Source organism: Chiroxiphia lanceolata, chromosome 5 (genome assembly GCF_009829145.1).
Source record: "Chiroxiphia lanceolata isolate bChiLan1 chromosome 5, bChiLan1.pri, whole genome shotgun sequence".
Taxonomy (NCBI): domain Eukaryota; kingdom Metazoa; phylum Chordata; class Aves; order Passeriformes; family Pipridae; genus Chiroxiphia; species Chiroxiphia lanceolata.
In genome coordinates, this window is record NC_045641.1 from 37,139,058 (window position 1) to 37,166,215 (window position 27,158).

At 38.9% G+C, this 27,158-nt stretch overlaps 1 protein-coding gene across 2 annotated transcripts in view; it reads left to right on the forward strand.

Annotated features, from left to right (window-relative positions):
• TRHDE (thyrotropin releasing hormone degrading enzyme) overlaps nucleotides 1-27,158 on the forward strand; it is a 208,332-nt gene that overhangs the window by 87,276 nt on the left and 93,898 nt on the right. Inside the window, exon 6 of one of the 2 annotated variants that reach the window (XM_032688741.1) lies at nucleotides 13,069-13,206. The exons of the other annotated variant lie outside the window; for it this stretch is intronic. Coding sequence (XP_032544632.1) covers nucleotides 13,069-13,206 — 138 coding nt within the window. The remainder of the gene's footprint in view (nucleotides 1-13,068; nucleotides 13,207-27,158) is intronic. 2 annotated transcript variants of the gene reach the window in all.

The window sequence follows — 27,158 nt, forward strand, 5'->3', positions numbered from 1 at the left end:
ATTTTTTCTGACAGTATTCTGTTCTCTCCCTAAGTTTATTCTTTTTATCTTCCTGCTATTGTTTGGCTATCTAGCAGCATAAATTAACATGGAGTATATGAGTTGAGAATCTAGCTTTCAGTATGATTTCTGGCTGTATGTGGTTGAACATGCTTTGTCAACTGGTATGCAAATAAAGGAGCTCTCTGAGGGCAAACTGGAAATTCTGTGCTGGTACATTATTTTGAAGTCCTGTTGAATCACATTGTACCTGGTAAGGTCTAGTTTATATGAATTGCTGTAATCTAGCTATATTATATTTATAAGAAAAACAGGAGATACGAGACCTCAGTACAAGGAAATTTTGTATGAACCCTATTGAAGGTTTCTATAGAGGTTTTGTTGTCCATTGGAGATATGTTTTTGTTTGCTAACCTTTTATGTTTACAGGTATTTAATTAAGTGGCAAAATATTTATTATAAATCCCGATTGTCTGATGGAGATTTGTTGGAGCTTGGATGTTTTGCTTAGACTCTTGCAAACTAACTTCTGAAATTTTCTTTTTCTGATTTCTGGATGATTTATTGAGTATTCTTATGCCATTAATTTTTGTATGCCATGAAATGTAGATGCTATAATTGTGAGTTAAAGCTAATTTTTGAAAATAGTTGTATACGGGTACTCTTGCTTTATGTCTGCTTCCTGTGAAGTTTGAATTTTTTGTAGTATGTTAATTTTTTTTCTTTAAGGTGTCAATTTTGGTCTATAATTGCATTATGAAAAAGGAAATAAATCTTTATCTGTACTGACATCTGTCTTGCATATGTAGGCTTGTTGGATTTACGTGGCTTTGGCTATATTAAAACTCATTCTGTTCATCTTTATGAAGAACACAACCTGAATTACAATGTAATGATTCTAATTATGACTGCAATGAAATCTGGCAAGCCTTTATGATTCTAGCATAGTGAAGTGTCATAGATGACAACATTTGTACACTGAATTTTATCTTCAAATTGTCAGTCAACTGTTCTTCACATTATCAGTCTAACAAATTCAGAATAACTTTGCTTTATAAAATATTTGGAATATAGTATATTTGCTTGAAATTTCTGTGGAATTAATGTAATCTTCACTGTTATGCAAATGACATGCTCATCACATGAAATCTTGGCATCTTTAGCAGAATACAGGCAAAGTGAATGGCTTGAACAAGGTATGGCAGTTAAACTGGGAAATCAGAAATGTGCTGCATAAATTAGAATTAACTACAGTAATACTGCTGTGCCTGAAAAAATATTAATCTATCAAGCTTTTCCTTAAATTAAAAAGAAGGTAGACATAAACTGTTCATAAGGCTTTGAATAGCTGTGGCCTTTGATAGAAAAATTACCATATTGACATATTTAAATAATTAGAAAATGAGAAGATTCTCTTAATGAGTTAAACATTTAAACATGCTGCATTCTTTTGCAGACTAGAGAAGGAGTTAATACTGTTGTGTTTCAACCTCATTACAGAGATTGTAGGAAGAGGAAGCAAAAGTTACAGTTACTGAAATTAGGCTTGCTGGTGTTTGTTATTGGTATAAAATGCATTTGCTGTTTAGATCACACTGACTGACATTTGTAAACTTGAAAAAATTAAAGTGAGCATGTAGAAAAAAAAGAAAAACTGTTCCAAAAACTTATTGTTTTTTCAAAAGTGAAAGATGTGGTACAAGCTTCATGAATCAGTTGCAAAAACAAGAACTACAAGGTTGATTTTCTGTAATGATGGCTAAACAGTGCAATATTCCAGCGTTCCAGGTAGTGTTTTCTCAGCAGTATGTCATACCCGTGAAATAAAAATAAAAGAAAACATTATGGTGTATATTACCACAGGTTTTTGCATCAGGAAAATGGTGATATTCCAAAATCCTCTTTATTTCTAAAGAATTGGGAAAGTTATATAGTTAACTTCTTTCTCTTGTAGTTCTGAAATGTTAACCTTGAAAGTTTCCTCAAGAAGCCCATGGACTAAAATGTCGAATTCAGCTTCTTTTCAGTTTACTAAAGACTTCTTTTCACATTTTCTTTTGAATAAGTGTAGAGCAGAAGACTGGTAGTCCATTGCAGAAAAAGGAGTTTTGTTTGGAAATGCAACTTGGGCAGTATGGATGCATCTGAAAAAAATGGATCTATCCACAGCTTCCTACCTAAATTGTTCAATGTTTATAGGCTACAGACACATAAACTTCCATCATTAAGGCTCATAAACCTCTAAAGTTTTGCTACTACTTGTCTGAAGATGCTTCTCTTTTAGCAGAACTGAGTGTTTTTCAGTGTCCATCTTATTTGACATTTGTAGTCTTGGTATGGCTGAAGCTGAGAGTCTGGAGGAGAGTTATCTGTAAGGTGTGTTCACGCCATTATAACACACTATTATAACCTAAACCAACAGCACCAAGTTCTGCACAAAGCAGAGATCCATGTTTTTTTTCCTGAAACACGTTTCATGGCTTCTCCTTCTTCTCTAGGTTCTTTAGCTTGCTTAAATATTTCTTTTCCTACTGAGGTTCTTCCTTTATATCTGTTTTTCTTCAGTTGTTTTATAGACTCTTTTGCAGCAGGAGAGACTAAGGAGTAACAGTGACTGAACCTGCCATGGAGCTGTAACACTTTACTGAGCATTCCAGCAGGTCTAAAATTTCTTGTTTTGTCCAGAAGGCATTTACATACTTCATCAGGCTTGCATTATCTTAATGAGAAAGGAAATCCAGTCCTTATTAAACACTTGCCATCATTATGTACTGGATCCTCCTATTAAAATTTTGGGTGAAGAACAGAATGAAGAGGCATTCTGATGGAGGTGTCTATTGTCCATTGCAGTAAATGCAAGATACATCAGAACTATTCCAAGGAAGTGAATGAAGTTTTGCAGGTTTTAAAAGAGAAAGATGAGTTTTCTGTGCTGAGAAGCTTCGTGACCACTGGTCTTAATATCTTTTTTCAAATTTAAGTTACTTCAGATGAAAGCTAAAAATTCTCATTTCCTTCCTTCAGCTGAAAAATAAGTCTCTGCATGTTACTTTTTACCAGATGAAGCTACGTTTGATCTTGCAGGAAATCTGTCTCTGCTATACAGTTGTTAGACATTTTCCATGGAAAGGATTTCACCATTCTTCCCATTTCATCCTCTTGCCTTGTCTGTCCCTCAAATTAAGAGTTTTTTTAAATTCTTATTCCAAAATGCCTCAAATTCTTAGTCTTAGATCTCATTCTTAAAGTCTTGGAAGTTTAATCAATTGTTTCTGTGTTGTCAGGATAATTTTAGAAAGAAAGTTGTCTCTGCTAAGTGTTCCTCCCAGAGATCAGAGAATTTTGCTTCATCATATGTGCTCAGAGTAGTCATCTCCATGTGAATTCCCTGGCTGTTGCTACTTCATAACTTAGAAAGATATGAGATTTCTGTATTAAAGTCTTAAGATGTAACTGTTTAGTTGTCTCTCTATGCCATCAAAAAGCAACCACAGCTGGACGTGGGTTCTTGAGCTATAAGAACTTATGACTGATTCAAGGTAATCTCACCTCTGTGGAAGGGGCCTCTGGTAGTTTTAGGATCAGAGAAAAGAAAAAATTGCAGCAGGAAACTACATTCTGGTAATTTCTACTTCATAGCTCTGTCTATCTACCCTGATCACCTTCCTTTCAGAGATCTGTTTGCAGCTATATATTCCATCTTCCTCTTGCACTGTTTCTCTCGTTATCTTGAAATCTTCTGCATGTGGCTTTATAAAGGAAGGAATTCAGCTGAGGCTTGCAGATACAGAAATTTATTGACTGATCTTTTGCCTTCTTATTTTCTGGTAGAAGAAACTATCATGTTTGTCCTTGAATGTCTGTGGCATTGGGGTAGGTTTTGAGTACTGTGACAGCAGGAATTACTGACATGTAATTTGCCCTTACATCCATCAAACGAGCATCAAATACTTTAGCAGTCAGTACCTGGCTTGATGCTGAGAAAGCATTTCACAGATCCCAGCTGCCTTCTCCCTTTTCTTTATTATATAGAAGTTTGCTTTGCTGACAACCTTATTGACAGAGTCAAGGTGTAGTACATCAGCAAAACTTTGAATTCTACGTCTTCTTGATCCATTGATGCTCTGGGATCTCCCACTTTCTTGTCTGCTTACTACTTTTATAGGTAAGGATGGTCATATTTGCCAGAATTTTTCTTAGTATTAAATTAAAAACTTTGTGTCTGCATAGATGGACATCTTTCCTATTTCTTAAAGTGAATCATGTTTCCTTTACATTATTAGGTTCCACAGTAAGGACAATCCTGCCATTACTTCAGGCAGTTGAAAATAATAATGAGGTTGCATAACAACATTTCTGTTTCAAAATAAGTAAAAAATTGATAAATTATCTTAATTACCTATCTTTCTCATTGACTTGGTTGAAATAATAAAAGCAAATGCAGCCATTAGACACATGTATATCTTTAATGTACTTTAACTCACATTGCCTCCTAAAGTGTTTGCCTCCATCTGTAAAGATTTCTGAGGCATTGTTTGACTCATAGAAACCCCAGAAAATAATATAAGTTTTGAGGTAGACTTAAGACATGGGCCTTTTTGATTTATTTCATTGTTATTTTGGCATTTCACACCTGAGCTGTAGCCTGCTTGATCCTTCTGAATCCAACATAAATATCATGCTGGCTCAGCATTGAGTGAGATTCAGCCTCTTGTTTTTTAAAACTACTTTCACTTTTTCTTTTTTCTTTTTTTCACTTTTTTCTTTACACACATGCTGGTGTAAAGTAAACCTTTAATTAATACCACATGGAATGTTTTTCCTCCAGTAACTACGCAGTGAAGTCAGTCCTTGTATGATTTTCTGTTTTAATTCAATGATGGGGAAAGCTTTCAATGTAAAATTAACTAGAATCTTATGTATAATTGACTTTGGCACGAAAAAAGAGATTGTAAATGTAAGGTGCAAGATCTTCTGTTTGCTAGTTACTAGCCCTTTTTATGCATATCAGTTAAGAAGTCCTTATACTAAATTTTGCTTATAACTAAGAAAATAAATTTCCATTTCCATGTGGTCTTCCTGAACACAGGTGGGTTTTTTAATGCTCTGGCAAGGTAGATTAATATATGGAATTCTTAAATTTGAGCAGTTAACTCTTAACAGTTAGAGGTCAGACATAAGTGAATATCAGCATTTAGAAGAAACATTTATTCAAGAGATTAAGTACAGGTTTGGAGAATGTCGCTGTCTCTTCTTTCTTTGTGTCATTTTCTGCACATCTTGAGATAGCAGTTTAAATGACATTATGATGAGAGCTTTAGGGTCATGTGAGTTCAAATCTTCTGAGTTCAGGGTTTAGATGGTTTAGTTTCAGAAAAAAACTTAAGTCACCTGGCTGAATTTCACATAGTTTTGAATTAGTAACCCCTTGTCTTCAGTAAAATGAGATAAAAACTTTACAGCAACTTTTGCCTCAAGGCACGAACGCACTGCAGGATTGCCCTTCTGAAACAAGAATGTGCACTTATCAGGAAACATAGTTGATATGGGAAGTTCAGTGGCCCAGTTTAGTTGTATGTTTGAGGGCATTCTTAACTGAAAGACTGTTTCCCAAATTTTCAGCAGTTCTGAGTGTGCTACCACTGTTTATTTTAAAATTGTGGCAGTATACAGTAACTTGGAGCACAAACTGATAATTGATAAGTAATTTTTGGAGTGCCTGTAAAACATCTATGGTTTCTTCACGGCTTAGCTCACTGAATCTCATCACTTTCAGGTTGCAACAGAGTCTAGGTGTGTAATACCTCATTGCTGGTGACCTCTGGCAATTGTTGCTGGCAGTTGACTCAGTATACCAACCACATCTTGAAGCCACTTTTCATTTAAGTATTATTTACTATTTCTTGAATTGAGAGGATTTTCCTCTACAGATTTCTTCTCTGGAGTTTGAATTAGAGGATAAGCTTCATACTTTGTAATGCATCTGGTGTACAACCAAATAAACAAAGTAGAGAGAGGAAACAGAAGTTGAAGTAGCTGGTGAAATTGCTTAAAAACTCCAAATTGATTACCCTTCTGCTTGGCAACATAAGCAGGTGGTCATGAGTATCTGATTTGGCACTTTATTGAAAAGAAAATACATATCCAGTTCTCCTTGCTGATACTCAGAGCTATTGGTCTACCTTAACTATGACCTCCTAGAACATCTACCTTGTTTTATAACAACAAAAATTGTCAGTCAGTGTGAAAATTTTTCAAGTACGGGGACAGAAATTTTATAAGGTCTTTGACTGAAAATGCAGAAAAGAGGGTTATGAAGGTAGACATGGAACTGTGACGTTCACAGCTGATAAATATAGAATCTGTTTCAGGTCTCCTTCAACAAACTGTACACATAATTAATGCACACATGCAGAGATGTAAATTTAAAAAAAAAGCAATCTGTAAGCTGCTCAAGGTATTTACAAAAAGTTACTGTTGTGAAGAGAGAAAGAAACATTGCTTTCCTTTGCAAGTACTCGGGAGACTGTGTTATGACAACTTAGGATTTATAAGCATGTAGACAGAAAGAACTTGCTTTTGGCCCTCAGTGGGTCTTATCTGGCCTTAATGTATTTTACTGAACCCTAGGTTTCCTCATAGATGATATTCCTCTGGTTTGTCCAGCTTCACCCTGAAATATATTTTATTAGAACTCAACTGCTTGTGGTGTATATGTTGGTATTCTCTGATAGCTTTCAAAATTTGCTTCTATTTCTTTTTCGTTAGGGGGCACTTTCTCTATAAACCCAAGGCTTGTGTCTTGCAAATGCTTGTTTTCTCAGGCATAAAAGATCACTTAACTCCTTTGTATTCTTGATGGCTAGTAAAGCTCTAAATTTTGAAGAAGATATTTTCAGAAAATTTGTCAGGAAAATCATTTGCAGATTTGCCCACCGATGTTAAGCTTTATTTATATAGATTTCTCAGTCTATAATGTGTTCAAATGGCTGTCCCAGAACAAAGGCGATGCTTTTAATATTGAGGCCTTTGATCTCTTCTGCATGCTAATTATCAGTTTTGGCTTTCATTATGCTGTTCCTTTTATTTCACTAGTGGATGTTTTCCTTTTTTTTTTTTTTCCATTTTAGTTCTTTTACCTGGTATTTCATATTAATTTTTAGAAATTATTTTTATGTGACTTAAGTATTACATTATTGTCATGCTAACTTGTACTCTTACATTATGCCTTGATATGATATTGTAAAATCAGCAGCAATAACCCCTCTCCATTACATCATTGTTATCCTATTATGGACAATAAATTTTTAATGTCTCTTGAAGGTACAGTCTTTTCTGCCAAAAACATTATTTCACAATTGCTTTCTCTCCATTTAGAGTTGAATGGTGGGCACCTTATTGGAGATGAATACATAGAGAGTGACCACTACCTTTCTGTAAACCTTTCTCCCTAGAACAAGGTGAATTGAAATGTTGGCTAAGGAGGAGAGAGTGCAGAGAAAGGATAAGCCTTTCAGGAAGACCCTGTACAAAGCAGAGGAGGTCTTATTGGCAAGCATTGGAAGAATTCATTCCTATGAAGTTATAAATACTTGAATCTAGTGACCACAGATGTTTGAAAAATAGTCAGAAAATGTAAATATTTGAAAGACGTGTTCATCTGATAACAACACTTCAGTGTCTGCACCTGGAAGCATTCTACAGAGAAAGACGGAAAGCAACTGGACATAATTGTCATGTCTTTTCTTCTGAACACAGGTCTGGTGTCCCAGACACTGACTATACACAGTTCAAGGAAACCTCTGAGGAGAGGAGATGAAGAGTTGGGACTCAAAGTGTGCAGTAGGAAGATAGGGAGCAGAGATGCTTCCTCTTTGCCTTTAAATGAAGGCTCAAATTTGTGTGGAAGCAGCTCTGTCCTTATTTCAAACTTGGCTTCTGTGCTGCAGTACCAACTCCTGCTCAGAGCCCTTGGCCCTCTGTTAACATTGCATAACATTGCACTTACATGTGGCTACCAACACTCTTCAAGCCTGGCTGCAAGACTCACCTGAAGCCTCTTTTCCTTACGGGTGGATCACAGTCTTTGGCTTTTCTCTTGCAGTTGAACTCCCTCAGAGGACAGTTATCTTGAACAACATTCTGTCATTATTTCATGTGTAGCTGCAGACCTGTCACCTATCATCTTGACATCTTGCTGGTCTCATTAAACACATTCCAAGATTGATTTCCTTTACAATTTCTATGCTAGGTGTTTGTTTACTCCTGTAGGTATTAGTTAAAAGAGATCAATGCCACTGTACTGCATAGGGTAAGATAACTAGGGAATAGAAAGACCCTCTTAGAATAGAATCATAGAATCATAGAATCGATTGGGTTAGAAAAGACCTCTGAGATCATCGAGTCCAACCCTTGGTCCAAATCCAGTCCATTTACTAGATCATGGCACTCAGTGCCACGTCCAATCTGCGTTTAAAAATCTCCAGGGATGGTGAATCCACCACCTCTCTGGGCAGCCCATTCCAATGCCTGATTACTCTCTCGGTAAAGAATTTTCTCCTGATATCCAACTTAAATTTCCCCTGGCGGAGCTTAAGCCCGTGCCCCCTTGTCCTATTGCTGAGTGCCTGAGAGAAGAGACCAACCCCCACCTGGCTAGAACTTCCCTTCAGGTAGTTATAGACGGTGATGAGGTCACCTCTGAGCCTCCTCTTCTCCAGGCTAAACAACCCCAACTCCCTCAGTCTCTCCCCATAGGACTTACGCTCCAGTCCCTTCACCAGCCTTGTTGCTCTTCTCTGGACCTGCTCCAGCACCTCAATATCCTTTCTGAACTGAGGGGCCCAGAACTGAACACAATACTCAAGGTTTGGCCTCACCAACGCAGAGTACAGGGGAAGGATCACTTCCCTGGTCCTGCTGGCCACGCTATTTTTGATACAGGACAAGATCCCATTGGCCTTCTTGGCCACCTGGGCACACTGTTGGCTCATGTTGAGCTTCCTGTCAATTAGTACCCCCAGGTCCCTTTCTGCCTGGCTGCTTTCCAGCCACTCTGTCCCCAGCCTGTAGTGCTGCATGGGGTTGTTGTGGCCAAAGTGCCGGACCCGGCACTTGGCTTTATTGAACTTCGTCCCATTGGAATCAGCCCATCTCTCAAGTCTATCCAGATCCCTCTGCAGAGCCCTCCTGCCTTCCAGCAGGTTGACACTCCCTCCCAGTTTGGTGTCATCAGCAAATTTGCTGATGATGCACTCAATCCCCTCATCTAAATCATCAATAAAGATGTTAAACAGGACTGGACCCAACACAGACCCCTGGGGAACACCACTAGTGACTGGCCGCCAGCTGGATGCAGCTCCATTCACCAGCACTCTCTGGGCCTGACCCTCCAGCCAGCTCCTAATCCAGGAGAGGATACACTTGTCCAAGCCATGGGCTACCAGCTTTTCCAGGAGTATATTATGGGAGACAGTGTCAAAGGCCTTGAGGATACACTTGTCCAAGCCATGGGCTACCAGCTTTTCCAGGAATATATTATGGGAGACAGTGTCAAAGTCTAGACAGACCACATCCACAGCCTTCCCCTCATCCACCAGGTGGGTCACCTGATCGTAAAAAGAGATCAGGTTGGTCAGACAGGACCTGCCCCTCCTAAACCCGTGCTGGCTGGGTCTAATCCCTTGTCCATCCTGAAGGTGCTGTGTGATTGCACTCAGGATGATCTGCTCCATAACCCTGCCAGGCACCGAGGTCAGGCTGACAGGCCTGTAGTTGCCAGGGTCCTGCTTGCAGCCTTTTTTGTGGATTGGGGTGACATTCGCCAACCTCCAATCATCTGGGACCTTCCCAGAGAGCCAGGATTGTTGGAAGATGATGGAGAGCGGTTTGGCAAGCTCTTCTACCAGTTCCCTCATCACCCTGGGATGGATCCCGTCTGGTCCCATAGACTTGTTAGACTGCTTCTATCAGTATAAGCAGTTTGGTCACATGTGTTAGCCTTTTCCCCTTAATATGATGCCAGGATTTCAACAGCTGAGGTAGTGTTTCTGCAATAAAATTAAGGCAGTTTTAGTTTCTTTCTACATTTCTGCCTCCTGTTGCCTCTTCAAGCTGCAGGCCCCTTGTTAACCAGCAAACTATCTCTGCGCCCCCTGGAAGTGTATTTGAGTGTCATTTTCAAATTTGTTCTCAGAGACTTTGTACTAAAGGGAAAAGGTGGGAATGTTTTGGAAATCCTTTTAGTTCAATAAATTTAACTTTAAAGGTCAAAAGCCTTCTTAATTCTCACTAAACTGTAGGGTTGCATTTTTGGAGGCACACTAACTATTCCATTTGTATCCCAGTTTGATGGTCTACCATAAATTTCAGGAAAGACTTTTCAGCTGTTGTAACTTGAATGAACAATCATGAGTCTGAAATGCTTGTTTTCAGTCCTGCAGGACATAACCAAAGAAACAATCAGAAAATAAAAATGTAGCCTGTCCTTTTTTTATGTTTTGTATTTTTCTTCTTAAATCTTCACTTTATGTTTCTCACGTGCTCATTTTCTTGATTCCAGGCTCTGTATTTAGTTTGTATTAATTTGTGATTATCCAGCATCCTTTTAATGAGTTAATTCCGAACAGTAACAATCCATTCACGCAACTGTTTGTCAATTGTGATATCCAAACTTGAATTTGGAGACAGGTCCATACCTCTGCATGCTTACACCTGTGTGGGTAACATACAGATATGCAGGTGTGCGGTGTGCCCTGGCAGCCAGGAGGGTCAACTGTGTCCTGGGGGCATCAGGCAAAACATTGTCAGCTGGTTGAGGGATGGGATTGTCCTGCTCTGCTCTGCACTGGGGCAGCCTCACCTTGAATATTGTGTGCAGTTTCGGGCACCGCAATACAAGAAAGATATGAAGCTATTAGAGAGTGTCTGAAGGAAGGCAGTGAGGATGGTGAAGGGCCTTGAGGGGAGGCCATGTGAGGAGCGGCTGAGGTCACTTGATCTGTTCAGCCTGGACGAGACTTAGGGGAGACCTCACAGCAGCCTACAAGTTCCTTGTGAGGGGAAGAGGAGGAGTCGGCACTGATCTCTGTGGTGACGAGTGACAGGACTTGAGGGAATGGCCTGAAGTTGTGTCAGGGGAGGTTTAGGTTGGATATGAGAAAGAGGTTCTTCACCCTTTGGTTGGGTACTGTAATAGGCTTCTGAGGGAAGTGATCACAGCACCAAGACTGCCAGAGTTCAAGAAGCATTTGGATGATACTCTCAGGCACATGGTGTGACTCGTGGGGATGATGCTGTGCAGGGCTAAGAGTTGGACTCAATGATCCTTGTGGGTCCCTTCCAACTCAGCACATTCTGTGATTCCGTGATATCATACATCTGATGAAACTGGGACTTTGTACTGACTAATGGAGAATGAGAGTGAAGTGTAACCAAACTGTCTACAATCCTTTACAGCTCTGCAGTTTTCCGCTGAGTAGGACTGTCATAATAATTGTTTCCCTACATTTTTTTTTCCATTAAAAAAGGGCAGTTACTATCTGCATATGCCTGAGAAAATTTGGAAATTAACAATAATATGAACAAGACATTGCTTTTCCCTTCACAAACCTTACCTCATGCAGCCAGCTGAGAACACTGAGAGTGTGTTAGGTAATTGGCTTTCCTGCATCCTGTGTTTTTAATTGCCTGAATATACAGTCAGCTCAAGGTACATTTCTTGTGTTCTAATGTACATTTCTTGTGCTCTAATGAATTTTAACATAAAGGTTTATTTCTAGATGGATCAGCACTGGAAGAGCTTTTTGACTGTCTTACAAAAATAATTTAAATTAACACATTGATACCAAAACCTTACCACACAAGAAATTAAGCATAGAATTTATTATGTAATTGTGTGGTTATTTTATCTGAGGACATCAAGGTAGCTTTTGAAAAAAATGCAGCATTCCTTAGAGTTTCTTTATATTATGGCAGTAGGTTGACGTTAATTCGGGAGCTGTTAAAATTTAGATAAAATTTGAGATACATCATTTCAGGGTGAAAAAATCTCATTTAAACTTTCCATAGTTTTTCATTAACTCTTTGCATTTATTTGTGACTTGAAAAAGAAAGTAAATGAAGCTCTTCTTGACACAGTGTTTTGGATTACGGACATCTACATGAATGCAATATGAGGAGTTTTTAAGCTGTGTCATTTCTCAGCTGAAAAAGCCCCATCTACTTGTGCTGTAATAATGAGTGCAGCACACTTCATAGAGTATACAGGAATGTTTCATTAATGTTGCTGCCAGAGTGAATAGGTGCAGTTTTGACATACAATCTGCAATCAGTATTTATAGAAGGTATAGAAACAAATTCGTGTGTTGGATGTTTTCTGGGTTTGCACCTGCCTCTGATGTGACCTTGACTATATCATTTAACTTGTACATGGAGTTGTTTTTCCACTTGTAAAGAGAGATAATAATGGTTTCCTTCAGGTGGAAGTTACAAAGTTTGTGTAGGACTCAAGCTCTTGAAGAGAAAGGATTTCTATACCAGAATTATGAAAGACAGTGCAGGCATCTGCTGTGACACTGCTGTGAGCTCTGTTCATTGTCCTGTCCCATGTCGACCTGCCATGTGAACTTGGCACTAAGAGCCAAGTAACTTAAACTTGGCTAAATAAAGCAGTAGTAATTGTATTTTCCTACCTCTGTCAAAAATTTTCGTACCTGCATATGCAATGAGCTCAATGACTTGTAACATACATCTCTTTTTGTGATTGAAGACTGTGCCATTTTGCCTCTCTCCCCACCCTTTTTAACTGTGAATGAAAAGTCATAATCAACATTGCATTCTGCACCTCCAGATACATTTTGATTCTTTTAATTTCAGTCAAGTTTCATTGCAGCAAAATATCTTGTTTGAACCTATTCTATATACTTATTCTATTTGTAGGAGGTCATCGTGGTTTTACATTCAAACCAGGTCTGATTTTAGTCAGCCATCTCTGATAACTGTGCATCATTTTGGTATTGCTGTAAATGTGTATTTGTCTGTGATACTACTGCATATGCTGTATTTCAGGAAAAGCAGAGATTTCTGACAGATGTCCTACATGAAGTGATGTTGCTGGATGGGTTGGCCAGTTCACATCCAGTATCCCAGGAGGTGCAGCAAGCCACAGACATTGACAGGGTGTTCGACTGGATTGCCTATAAAAAGGTGAGACTAATTAAACTTATCTATCTCTTTATAATATAGATATATAGCTATCAGAAGATCATGTTCCATCTGTAAAACAAATACTCTTGTAAAACTACGTACACTACAGTGGCTACTACTTGGAAAACCAATTTATGTGGAATATATTTGGAATATATTGTAGTGATTTTAGCCATTCAACATACCAAGTGTTATTAAATGTTATAAATAAACTTGAGAGGCTGTCATAATCCAGCAAGAAGATTTAGTGCTTCTTATTACTGTTTATTTTGTGACACTGTCTGAATTGTGCTAGACACTTTAAAAAGCATAAGGATGTCTTTATCCTATTGAAACTCTCTAGAAAACTTGTCAAGGGCTAAAGCTAAATTTTTTTTCTGGTTTTTCTATGCACAAGAATTTTTCTGTCAGCTTGTGAAAACTCAAGTCATTGCTGAACAGTGAGAATGGAGAAACTGCCTCCTGGGTTGGCAAAGGAATATATATTAGATTCAGGCAATTTCCAATTTTATTTCAATGAATAGAAAGTGTTTTGGCCAGTTTTTGGACTGAACAGCTTCTGTGCAGAAGTGAGAGGGCTGCACACTTTCCCCTCCTCCATCACATGACTGGGCTTGTTGTTATCCTGTGGCCTGAAAGCTGATGGTTTCCATTATACTACATGCTTATTCTCTGCTACTGCCTGCAGCCTTCCCGTAGGGAGCTCTCCAATGACAAGAGTCATTTGATTATCACCTTTGCATCTGATAATCTTTTCTTCTGCATCATTAGCTGCCTAACAACAGACTGTAGCAAGACAGCAGCGGCATAGCACTGACATGGTGACTGAACCTCCAGTTTATCCAGTGCTCATTCTGGACTAAAAAAGAGGTATATCCTCTCTTATAGACAGCAATAACTTCACCTTGATCCTCTGGATAAGGATCTTATGCCTTTTAGAATGGGCAAGAGTGTGTGTGTGTACATGACCATGTAATAGGTCTACAATGTAATATACAAACCAAAAATACTTAGGGAAAGATTTTAAAAGATTGGAGTCACTCAAGAGCCCAAGTAACATTTTCAAAAATCCCTTAGCTAGCTTTGAAAACATCGTTCTTGGTCAATTAAGCTATAATAGCCAGCAGCTCTTAGCCTTCTGAATGTTCTCATTGTTTAAATGTTTCAATTATATGTTTGCTGGTAAACCTGGGTAGGTTCAGAGGCTTATCTCACATCAATATCTTAATATTTCAAGCTAATTATTTTTCTAATTAATATGATAATAGTAATATCACACAGTTAACAGTAATACTTAACACTTCATCTTATGAACACTTTGCAAATGTTAAGTAATTTTAATTTACAGTGAAATGACAAAATAGGACAGTAGGACAGATCTGTGTACTGTTAGCTATTTCATGCAGGCTAATAAGTCTGTTTTCTGTGCAGATTACAGAACAATCTCTGTCTTGTGTCCTTGTTCCTTTTCCAGTGTAACAGGGGCCATGCCCAGTGGATAGAGCAGCATCTCCACTCAGCTTCTCTGATGGCCACCTCCCAGACCTTAGGTGACACTGAATGTATTCATAGAAAGGCATGATCCTGTAAATTTTGAACCCAGTTACCAGATCTGGCAAACCACCTTGGGGAATGGCAATGGAAGAATTTACTTACATGCTTGCATAGGTGAAGAGCTTAAAATACCCACTCTTTCACTCATTTTCCTGTCTAATGGTTTGTCTTTCTGCTAGTTTCTGTAGCTATTCATCCTTTTGGTTTAGACACAAGCAAAATCTAATAGGAAGAAACTTTCCTGACTTGACTTTGTAGCTGCTCTTTTCATTGTTTCTATACCTTCCTCCAAACACCTGACGCTGTTTCTGTCTGAGGATAATTTAGACCAAATTTAAGGTATTTTACATCTTACATTGTTTCACTCCTATGTAACCTGGTATGCATGCATGCGTTGCTTACATGAGCTTCAACTATGGAAATTAAGCTCATTTATTAGATATCTACAATATTTACCTATTCTTCTAGCTCTCTAGTGTCCGCCGATATGAAATCCAAACTGTAAAATTACACTGAAGGCTTTCACCTGGTCAAATATGTGCTTAAATATTTTCAGGTGCCTCAAAGTCCTCCTTACACAATGAGCCCTGCTGGAAGGGATAGTGTTTCTGGAATGACTTTTTGGTTGTCTGTTGACTGATCTTTTAAATGACTGTAAAGTATTAAGTTCTTGGAAACTTTTTTCTGGTGACTCTAGTAAACTTTGAATCAGGACCATCAGTGAGGACTTTTCAACTGCCTTAAATCAAATGTCTTTTAGCAGTGTACCACTGTTGTGCAGTATCTTTCCCCTTCATTTTGGAATTTTGTTTTTCATTCTCTTTAATTTTTTTTTTAAATGTCCATCTTGTGCTCCCTGAGACTTTGGATTGTCCATATGATCTCTTTTCCCTTTTCACAGTTTTCTACATGATATTGAAATGATGAAACTTTCCCCATCTAATTTTTGTTCAGTGAAATGACAGTCATAGAATGTCATTATCATTTCATTGTCTGTACTATCATCAAGATGGCATAAATCAGTTAGACACCATTAAAGTACCCATCTCTTTTAGACACTCAGCTGTCATTTTAAAGATATGCCTCTTTTTCTTTCTATACTCTAAAGAAATGACCATTGCAAATGTGCTAATTAGATGCCTCAGAGCTGAATATATTTTTCATTTCCACTTTCTTGTCCTCGGTGATTGCACATGACAAAAACACCTGAAGAATGGCATTCAGGTAATCCCATAAGCAGAGTGCAGCCTGGCAGCACGTGATGTTTTTCTACTAAAGCTGTTGAGGGTAATGCTTGCCTCTTTTAAAAGCATCATACTAGTCATTCTTCAGAGAGGAGAACGTCATCCTCCATTAGGGTCACAAATATGTAGAGAAAAATGTGAAGTCGTGATAGTTCATTAATAAACAGTACTGGTAGATGATTCAAGGCTCTCAAGTTACATCAGAGAGTGGATATGTCTTCCTAGTGCAGCTGGAAGTGAGATAGTGTCCTCCCACAATGACGAGAAAAGTGTTTATGTCCCAAGTGCAGTAGAAAATATAGCCTGTTGAACACAAGAGTGGATCTGAGGATTGTTAAATCAAAGCAAAAACCGTGACAGTCTTTTCACACTAGAAATAACTGACAGCAGGAATCATAGCCCTGGAGAGCTGCAGCATCAGAGGAGGGAGTGCAGCAAGAAAAACATGAGGAGCAACAATCAGTGAGGAACAACCAGCTGTAATAAAATGGAGAAACAAGGCAGCTGCGTCTCAAAGGGAGCAGCCAGACCCAGAGCGGTGTGTGAGAGAGAGATCCCAGACACAACTAAAGGAGTCATAGCACCAGATGAGCAGCCACAGCCAGATAAGGGAAGGGATGAAAGGACTTGTAGAGAGCCAGATATCTGAAGTTGTTTCTATCAGCCTGCTGGATGCTTTGAAGGGTGTTGTTTGAAGATTCTGGCAGCAATTAGAGCAGGCTGGACCAATACAATGGAGTGCAACTGTAAAAGTACCCCTCGTAGAATATGTCTTGGCAAGTGACAAACAATAATCAAAACAAGGAAGAAGATGACTGGAATAGGGAAGAATATTAATTTTTTTCCTTCCTGTAAGCAAAGTGAATCTCAGCAGTGAGATCAGTTACTGGCTCTGACTTTATAATGCAAACAATTAATTATTTCCTAAACCTCTCTCTCTCTCTCTAATTTCCTTTTCCTACTTAACTCTATACCACTTCTTTAAAAATGCTTTTTCCTGCTTTCTATGTCAAGTGATGGAAGGAAGATATATTTCTGATAGTAATAGAGGGAGACCATGCTCCCTGCCTCCCCTCTAAAGCAACACTCTGCATTAGAAAATCTGTTCAACTAAAAGTTTACACAGAGAAAAATGCTTGGCTTCCTGTATATTGCAATAACAATATAGAGTTCTGGCAAAGGAGAATTTAAGAAATTGAAAGCAGTGGCTTGCTCACCCTTTTGAGTGTAATTCTCTCTGAAAACATACAGCAGAGCATGTTCTGCAAGAATGTGGAACAACAGTAGGGCTAATGCAGTCACTAGAAGGGCTCTCCAAAAACTTCATTCTTTTTACTTCTATTCCTTAGGCACTAGGAAGGATATTGGCACTGTAATAAAAAAATAAAACAAAAAGAACTCCCATTCCAAACATTTATTCTGTCCAGTAAAACCAGAAATATTAGTTTGTAAGAAAACCCGTTCATGAGTGCAATGAAATTGTGATGATGTGCATCTATGAAGTGACTACAGAAAAGTGAGAGTAGCTCATTAACAGTGAAAAAAATACTAGATAAATGCATATAAATAGCAAAATAGGTTCTATTTTTAACTTTTCACTTAATTAAGTCAATAACATAAGATAGTATCCAGTTAGTTAAAAGTCTTAAAATACAACACAGATGACTTTAGAACCCACTCTCGTACTGCAGTATAAAGGGAGAGCTTTTTGTCCTCCTTAATTTAGCTGTGATCTTGTCTGTGAATGCCATTAACTTCTGGGTGCACATTCGCCTGATGCTGATTTCTCTTCCATGACTTGTGAGTGCAACAGGTCAGTACCCAGATTGCAGAAGGTGCTTTCAGGAGCCATTTGTTCCTAATGCATTGTAACAGAGTAGGTATCTTGTAATGAAAATAATGTCTTTCTGTTTAGATAAAAGGCTGCAGGTTGTTACTGCTTCCAATATGAAAGTCATCGAAACTCAGTCAGTGAAACCTATAGGTTCAAGTTCAGAGCAGCCCCAAGAGTACCTGACTTAAAGTATACAGGCCGTCCCAGTCCAGCCAGTGGGTGCCAGTACATAAAGCTAGGCAGGTGCTTCAAGATACTTAAAATACCTCTCTTCAGCCATCTGCACACCTTCCTGACTCAAGCAGGAAAAACTGTCATTAACCCTTTACACTGTTTAGTATATGCTAAGATATTATTTTCTAAAGAAGAAACATAGAAACCACTGTGTGTGAGATATAAGCAGCCACACGTGGACAAGTGCTTCAAGAGTGTTATGTTCCCCACACCAGGGACAATTATATATGGGTTTGATTGGAAATAATAAAGATAGAGCATAAATGTTAATAGAAGCATTTTATTTAAAGAAGAGCTCATTAGACTAGATCGCTTAGTCAGGGTAGAGTGATTGGGAAGACATGACCTATTGTGGTACAAGTCTTCTGCCTGTTCCCCATGGAAAGGCAGTGGCAAAAGGGCTGGAGAATGTGATCAGAGCAGAAATGGCAACAGTAGATATAAACACTACCCTACCATCCTTCTTTTCCCAACAGGGAGTAGAAGGAACAAAATAGTGCATCTGTGTCTCAGATATTTCTATGGCTCAGCATAAAGTGTTGATAAAGGTAAGTGTACATGGAGGTACACCAGCCTATGCAACAGAGTTCCTGAAATGCAGTTGCCTTTTCTGCTTCTCTGTTTCTACTTTTTAATGGTCGTTTTACTTCAGTGCCTGGTAAAGTTCTGGAGAAGATTATTCTGGGAAGTATTGAAAAACACCTGAAAGACAACACTGTCATAGGTCACAGCCAGCATGACTTCATGAGAGATGTCCTGCTTATCAAACCCGATTTTCTTCTATGACAAGGTAACCCACCTAGTTGATCAAGGGAACCCAGGTGACGTAATCTTTTTGGATTTCAGTAAAGCCTTCAATACTGTCTCTCACAGGATCCTTCTGGACAAAATGTCCAGCACACAGCTGGATAAACACATCATGTAGTGAGTGAGCAATTGCCTCATGGGTGGAGCACAGAGGGTAATAGCGAGTGGGCTAACATCAAACTGGTGACCTGTCACTAGTGGGGTTCCACAGGGCTCCGTCTTGGGCCCTGTGCTCTTCAACATCTTCATAAATGACTTGGACACAGGACTGGAAGGGATACTGATCAAGTCTGCAGATGACACAAAGCTGGGAGGAACTGCTGACTCCCTCAAAGGCAGGGAGGCCCTACAGAGACACCTTGACAAATCAGAGGACTGGGCAATCACCAACCATATGAAGTTCAACAAGTGGAAGTGCCGGATTCTGCACCTGGGATGGGGCAACCCTGGATGTTTGTCCCCCCAGACTGGGGAATGAGACACTGGAAAGCAGTGCCACGGAAAGGACCCTGGCGGTCCTGGTCGATGGCAAGTTGAATATGAGTCAGCAGTGCCCTGGCAGCCAGGAGGGCCAACCATGTCCTGGGGGGCATCAGGCAAAGCATCTCCAGCTGGTCGAGGGAGGGGATTGTCCTGCTCTGCTCTGCTCTGCACTGGGGCGGCCTCACCTTGAATATTGTATGCAGTTTCGGGCACCACAATATAAGAAAGATATTAAACTCTTAGAGAATGTCCAAAGGAGGGCAATGAGGATGGTGAAGGGCCTTGAGGGGAGGCCATGTGAGGAGCGGCTGAGGTCACTTGATCTGTTCAGCCTGGACGAGACTTAGGGGAGACCTCACAGCAGTCTACAAGTTCCTTGTGAGGGGAAGAGGAGGGGTGGGCACTGATCTCTGTGGTGACGAGTGACAGGACTTGAGGGAATGGCCTGAAGTTGTGTCAGGGGAGGTTTAGGTTGGATTTTAGAAAGAGGTTCTTCACCCTTTGGTTGGGTACTGTAATAGGCTTCCGAGGGAAGTGGTCATAGCACCAAGGCTGCCAGAGTTCAAGAAGCATTTGGATGATACTCTCAGGCACATGGTGTGACTCGTGGGGATGATGCTGTGCAGGGCTAAGAGTTGGACTCAATGATCCTTGTGGGTCCCTTCCAACTCAGCACATTCTGTGATTCTGTGATTTTCAGCAAAGGGCAAAGCAGAAAGTTACAGGTAGCATCTGGGTTTTTTTTCTCCTGAAGGAGTCCAAAAAACAATGCCTGTGTAAAGGCAAGGACTGATTTTGCTGATACACATCCTAGTTTAGATCAGTAAAAGAAGAGCAACAATTACAAGTGTTAAAGTAACTTGGAGCAAATTGTAAGAATTAGAAATAGAAAATGGAGATAATGAGAGAGAGTAAAAGGAACAAAAAACTTGATGTAAGAATATGGTCAATATTTTGATCAAAATATGATCCTGCAGGACTTCTATTCAGGAGGGAACTCTCTGGAACAACTTCTGGCACACTGTTTTGTTGTTGTTGCTGTTGGTTTTTAAACATATGTTTAAGTACCAGATAATTTATGAAGCTTAAAGGAGGCATTAAAAGAGAGAAAGTAGAATTACAAGTTTAGTTTTAGTCAGTTGCAAATCAGTCTTAGACAAATGGATTGAGATTCTTATGTGGGATTTAACAAACTAAAAAAAAATATCTTTTTTTCTTCAAGATTTCCATATAAAAGCAGTTAATGAAAAAGTATGATGTACCTTTGTCCTTGTCATTGGTGTCAGAACATGTAAGAGAGATTCTGGTGGTGGGGAATAAAACTCCTGTTGTAAATCGAGTCCTGATAGCATTTTGTCTGGATGACGGCTAACATTTTATTATTCAAGGAAAATGATGTGACAATATCCACCTGAAGAGCATGATTAGTTATGGTCATTTACCCCTGAATTTTATTCTTTGTGTCATGTTCCTAAAATTTGCAGCAGAATTTATGTCTAAGACAAGCATTTCACCAAAGCCATCGTGCCATCTGACCATTTTGGTATTATCCAGCCTTAGAGCAGCTGTGTTTGTCAGAATAGAAAATTATTATGATTTTCAAGTGAAAAGCTCTCCTTGAATATAATGTTGCTTTTTCAGTGGTGTTTTGGCATCAGATAAATGTCCTTTTATTCTATAAAAACAACATAAAATCCCTTTATGCATCTTTGAGGATTTAGCACAGTATATTCCAAGTTTGTAGGTGTATTTGCTGATTTTAAAGATACTGGCTTACCCATGCTGTTAATAAAGTTTTAAAAATAGTGTAAGCTTACTTTCTTTGTTGAAGTATATCTTGTTTTATTGCTGAGTATCAGCAGCACGTTAATTTGTAAGTGTGCGCTACTTGATAAGCAAATATCAATTGCTTTAAAAAGTAAAGAAGATGAATTAAATGACTGATTTTTTTCCTGGTCTGTATTGTTAAAAACAGTTAGGGATGGTTTTGTTTGGCTCCTTTTAATGAATGTATTCCCTTTTTAACAATTTATTACAAAGTGCAGGGAAACTGATCAGACTCACATTTAGCTAAGTACATAGTTATTTGTTCAATTTTATGTGTGTAGGCTGTGGAATTTAAGTTTGATTGTTTGCATGCTTAAGGTACTTCAGTGTGTCACTAAACAATGGCCTGAACTAAGACCCTCAGGATAATCTCATATTGTGACATTTTGTACTTGTATGCTGCATAACCTGCATCTACCTATCTCCTTCCTTACTTCTTATGGCTTTTATGTGGGCTTTCCAAAGGGAAAGCCTCTAGGAATTTGTTTAAACGTTTTACATTTCTCCCACAGGAAGGAAATCATAGGCATGTGTTTACTCATTTAAACAAATATGTTCTGTTATCCTAATCAAATAAAGAGCATTCACACTTATCAAATTCACATTCATTAAGCTTCATTTTTTTCTTGTAATATTTGGAGATGCCATTGGAGAATACAGAAAAGAGCTATGCTGTTGTATTACAATGTTAGGTTTCTGAAAATGAAAGAGGAATTTAGTGCTGATGACTCATGATACAATCTAATTAATTCCCTGAAAAGAATTTCTTATTGAGTACTTCTGCAGTTCTCAGAGATATTTTGATAGAGACAGCTGAAGAATTCCAGAGAAGCCTTTGCAATTATCTCTGCTCTTACAACTCCATAGAAGTACTTAAGCAAAGGTCTCTCTGGAGCCTGCCATAGTATCATGTTTTAACTGATGTCATGAAGAGGACACTCTTATTCCACAACCATTAGAGTAAGGCCATGTACCATGAAAGACTGTTTAGACGACAAAGGTAGGAAAATAAAATACATTTCAGTATAAACTTCTGAATGGGAGCTGAGGAATGACTGGACTTCTCCCTTTGAGGGAAAATGAGAAAAGCAAGAATGTACGATGAATATGTTTGCTTAAGGAAATACAGCTAAAATGTAACACCTGAATTTGAAAGTGGTTACCCAGTTTTCAGTTGTTCATACAGGAGAACTAGGGAATGCGTGTTGATTTGCTTAATGTCAGATCAGCCGCTCAACGGACATTGCAGTCAGACTTCTCACATCTCTTTATCCTCTTCTTTATCATGCTGAGGGTAACAATTCAGTTAACTCAGTGCACTGCGTGTAGTGTAACACAGCAGATCAGTTGACCAAGTTTTTAAATAGTTCACTTACATATATATACGCTATTCTGTGTCTACGCTTGAACCAATTCTGCAGATGCAACTTAGTCAAAACATATTTTTTTCTGTTAAGTATCTCCAAGATTCAACAGATTTCATTTTGGTGGGGTTTTTAATTTTATGTACAAGTTCTTTTTAAAATGTCACATTTTTGCCACATGTTTGATGTACATTATTCTCTGACTTTTATTTCATGCTGTGTTTTTGTCAATAAGCTAAATTTCGTGGAGCATCCAGCTGTGGTTGCTTAGTACCAACAAAGAATGATTATTTTGAAAAACGTGACTTGGATATTACTTGTTGGCTAGTATTCGCATTACAAAATTGAAGTATAAATGTGCATTCTTTGTATGAGTGCTTGTTTACATGATCTTCTAATATTTGAAATGAACTTAGACTCACAAAATTATCCACAATTTTGAGAAATAAAGAATAATGTACGAATTCAGGAACTTTGAACTGAAATGAAGTGATTCTTATTTGCTTAAGAACCTATTTGATTGTGAATATCCTTAGGCTTCTCTTTGACGGAGAACTGTAAAAATATATTCAACATTTTGAAGAAAAAACTCAACTTATATGCTGCAAAGAGAGATTCTGTCTTACTAATCAGGTAGAGTCCTTGAGGTGGAGTCAGTAGACACTGGTTTGAAAAGATGTCTTTGACAAGGCACCTCACCTATAGCTCAGGGTAAATAGTTTAAGGAGAGAACTGTTTAACGTTTGTGTACTGTGACTGATTCATTAAAAAACCCCTAATGCTATTGTATATCAGGTATATACTAGTAGCCATGAAACTTTGTATAGTGATTCTCATCTTAAATCAGGAGGTCTTTATGAAAGAATGATGCCTTTACAAGTGCCTGTATGTGGTCTGAGTTTTGTTTTAATCAATGAAGATGAAGATGATTATAAGAACTTACTGTTGATAATAATAGTTCTAACAATACAAATAGCATTTAGTGTAATTGAGGCAGAGGATAGAGTAATTCACATTTCCTTTAGCTAGAGAGAAAGTAACCTTATCTTTAATTGCAGGTATATCAGCACACAGAAAAATAACAGTATTTGTGTCCCACTGTATTTGAAAAACAAGCGGTGCTCTTACATATTAATCAAGACTGATTTTGAACTGACTGCTGCACAATAGAAGAAAGTTAATAAATCACCTGTATTCAATGTTGGTTTTGTTTTTTTTTTTAATGAGAGAAGAAAAAACAAACTGGAGGTGTGAAGGTTTTGTGGAAAATTGACATATTAAATTTCTTTTTTAGAATTTCAGTTATGTAATTTTTGTTGGTAGTCCAGTGCTCCTCTCCTCAACATCTCACTCCCTTCTTACACCTTGGATACCACGGTGGTTTTTTTCATACCAGGATATTTCCTGATTTTAGTTTTTGTGTCACAAAAAGGATCATTCTGAACTAAATTAAACAGCTTTAATTCTTAAAGAAGGATGGCAAGGTGGACATTTGGTGAAGAGGTCCGTGTAATCGGTATGATTGATATTTGATGTTATTTGAGATAAATTGATAGGTAAGCCTGCAAGATGGTGTCTCAGACTTTGCAAACTCAAGGGGGTGTTTTTCCACTATTTACTCTTCCGTGTTTTCTAATGTTGCTTTGTAAGTTACAGGATGAAATATCTTCAGAGAGATTCATATCACCTCACTTGAGATGTTCATTGTGTAGACTCCTGTAACTGCGTAGTCCTCTCACCTTCCTTTATCATCAGTGATGTGCCAAACAGGCACCTTTAGGGTGAAATCCATCAGTCCTGTTTTAGATGCATGTCTTTGGATGAGATGAATCAGGGTGAACGGAAGTGCTTGCTCCTGTCTTCATTGCCTTTAAAGGGGGTCTAGGCAGCTGGCTCAGCTGTCCGCAACTGAGTAAGTATCAGTTAGCTGCAATGTATGCTGCTACCTTCTGCATAACCTTATGTGCTGGTTTGCTTATTTTTATCTTGTTCCATTCACTGCAACTTCTTCACCAGTTCTTTATTTCAAGTGCTTTTCTTTGCTGTCTGCTTGGTGTAGAGCATCCACTTTCAGCTAGCAAGCCCTCTGCCCTCTCTTCAGGGCCTTTTGTCAAATACCTATCTTTGTTGGTCTTCTTATGTAAAAGCATGTAGAATAAAGCAAAATATATGTTATTTGACTGTGTATGTACAAAAGGATGGTGTCACACCAGTTTTGTATCTTCACAATTCGGAAATTCTCTTCCCTGCACAGAGTGGGGAACCAGTCTCTGTATGGTCTTTTTGGACAGTGCACTTTAGATGTCTGCAGTGCAGATGTATACATATGAGGTAGTCACTTGTGCTGGTTTAAACATAAACCAGCAGGGGAAATGAACTCAACTCAAAGGAGAGATTATAAGTCAGAATAACAATTTAATAAAATAGTACAATAAATACGATTATACAGACAAACAGTTGGTTTTAACCCACAAACCCCAAATGTATAACCCAGCACCCTGGGGTGTTCGTTGGGCCCCCTGAGTCCAAAGTAAAGGGAGAGGGAAAAAACCTGTTGGTGAGAGTGCTGTTGCAGTCTGGTCAAGAGTGGTGATTGCAGTCTGGTTGAGGGTAGTGGTTGCAGTCTGGTTGAAAAAGTGGTGGTTGCAGTCTTCCTCTGGATCCCATAAGTGGTTAAAAAAGTCTCAAGACTCCAAGATTATATATCCTCCAGTTCAGGCAGGAATGCCCAGTACTTTCCTCAGGGCGAGGAGTTCCACAATGGGTGTGAGGACAGGAGCATCCTCCTATCTCACAGGCCTCTTAACACCCAGTTTATAGCCTGAGGAGTCAGGGGTGCTCTGGGCAGATGGTGTAAATGGTCTATTGATAACAGTTTCTGGGAAATGGCATGGAAGGCTATAGAATACACAGTTTTGGGTTACACCCATGTAGTGATGAGCTGGTCCCAGCTGTTCTAACTAGGACATCACTCAAGGCTACTTTTGTTATGAATTACAAGATACGGGTGCTTTTTCTGATCTGAGGTCTACTTTAAGATTAGATAAAGTGCAGCCCATTGACTGTAAGAGAAGTCTAAAGGACTAAAGTAACTGTAGCCACAGGTACAGTAATTGTGATCTGTAGTGATGCCAGAGGAAGAGTGGGTCTTTAAAAATTAGTTACAACTGATCTGAGGTCAAGTTTCAATTACATTATTTTGTGATGGCATGGAGAAAATTAAACTGAATACCTTAACTGTGTTTGGATTTTGTAGATTTCAAAGACATGTTCAGCTTACATATAAAGGAATTTTACCCCTAATTTTTATTATGCATTGTGTTTACCATGGTGTGAGTGTCAAGTTTCTGCAGGGAAAGAAAGCATAAACTTCCATCCCTTCAGGCACTGTTGGCTCATTGCCCTGGAGCATGCCTTTTCCCAAGAGCACTATGCAAAAAAGGGCTCTACGAGCACTTAATTTTGCTGTGATAGCCAATATGTTCTACCTTCCTTTGCTGTAGCAGTGGAGGCACAGTGCTGAGTCTGAGGAAGCTTCAACTGTGTCATAGGTTATGCAAGGAGCATGCTGGGTGATCTTTGGCAAATGATTTCACTATGGTGTGCCACAGTTTCCCTTTAATTAGCAGAATATTGGAATCAATGTCTTACAGAGCACTTCTGAGATCTGCTAATAAGCAGTGCTTCACCAGAGCCAGGTAGTGCCATTAATCACTGAATTAATAACTAGTGTATTTGTCTGAGTAGACATATTAAAATATGGTACAATGGCTTAAGGGGAGTTAGATTTTACACTGGCAGGAACAGAGGTATATTTTTTTGAATAGGAAAGAATTGCTTTCCACCAAACCTCTTAAACCAATATGCTTTACCTCTTGACAAGGTACTGACTCATCCACTACCTGGAGGAAAGCACTTAAATCATCAATAAATAGCCATTCTGCCCCATAGGAGGGGCAAGTTCGTTTCTCAAGACTCCATACATTGTTCCTCAGTTGGACAAATGTTGGCAGAGCAGAAGTGGCCTTGGAAGTGAAGTGGAGGGCAGACTGCTTGCATGCTAGGGTGTTCAGAGAGTGATGCTGCCAGGTTTCAAAGGGCATCCTCTGCAGCAGGAGAGATTTGTTGTGATTTTTCTGAAGGTATGGCACCATAGGTCCTCTGGACTCCATCTAGTTCGCTGCTTGGCGGGCAGATAGGCAGTGAAAATACGAGCACTCTCGGCCATTCAGATGACCCCAAGGTGTTGGGTCGTTATAGCCACTGTGCCTATAACTGAACTTACTGCACATACCTTCTTTACCTCCTATAACCCTCTGGTTAGGGTCATCTTCCAAACTCCTCCTTTTAATAAGCTCCTTTATACCTTTATATCTCTTGCTTTTTATCCTTCTGCCTGCAAACCTATTTCTCTTCCTCTCCAGTCAGAGTGCCAGGGTTTGCTACCGTATCCTTCCCTTCCCAGAGCTCTGAATGTATTGATTGCTTCTGCTTTTCTTACAAATATATCATTGTTCTCTGTTCTGCCTGCTCTCAAAAGTGCGAGAAAGGTGAAATGAGTGGTTTCCTCCCATTTCTTTTCCCTCCACACCAAGGGCTGTTGCT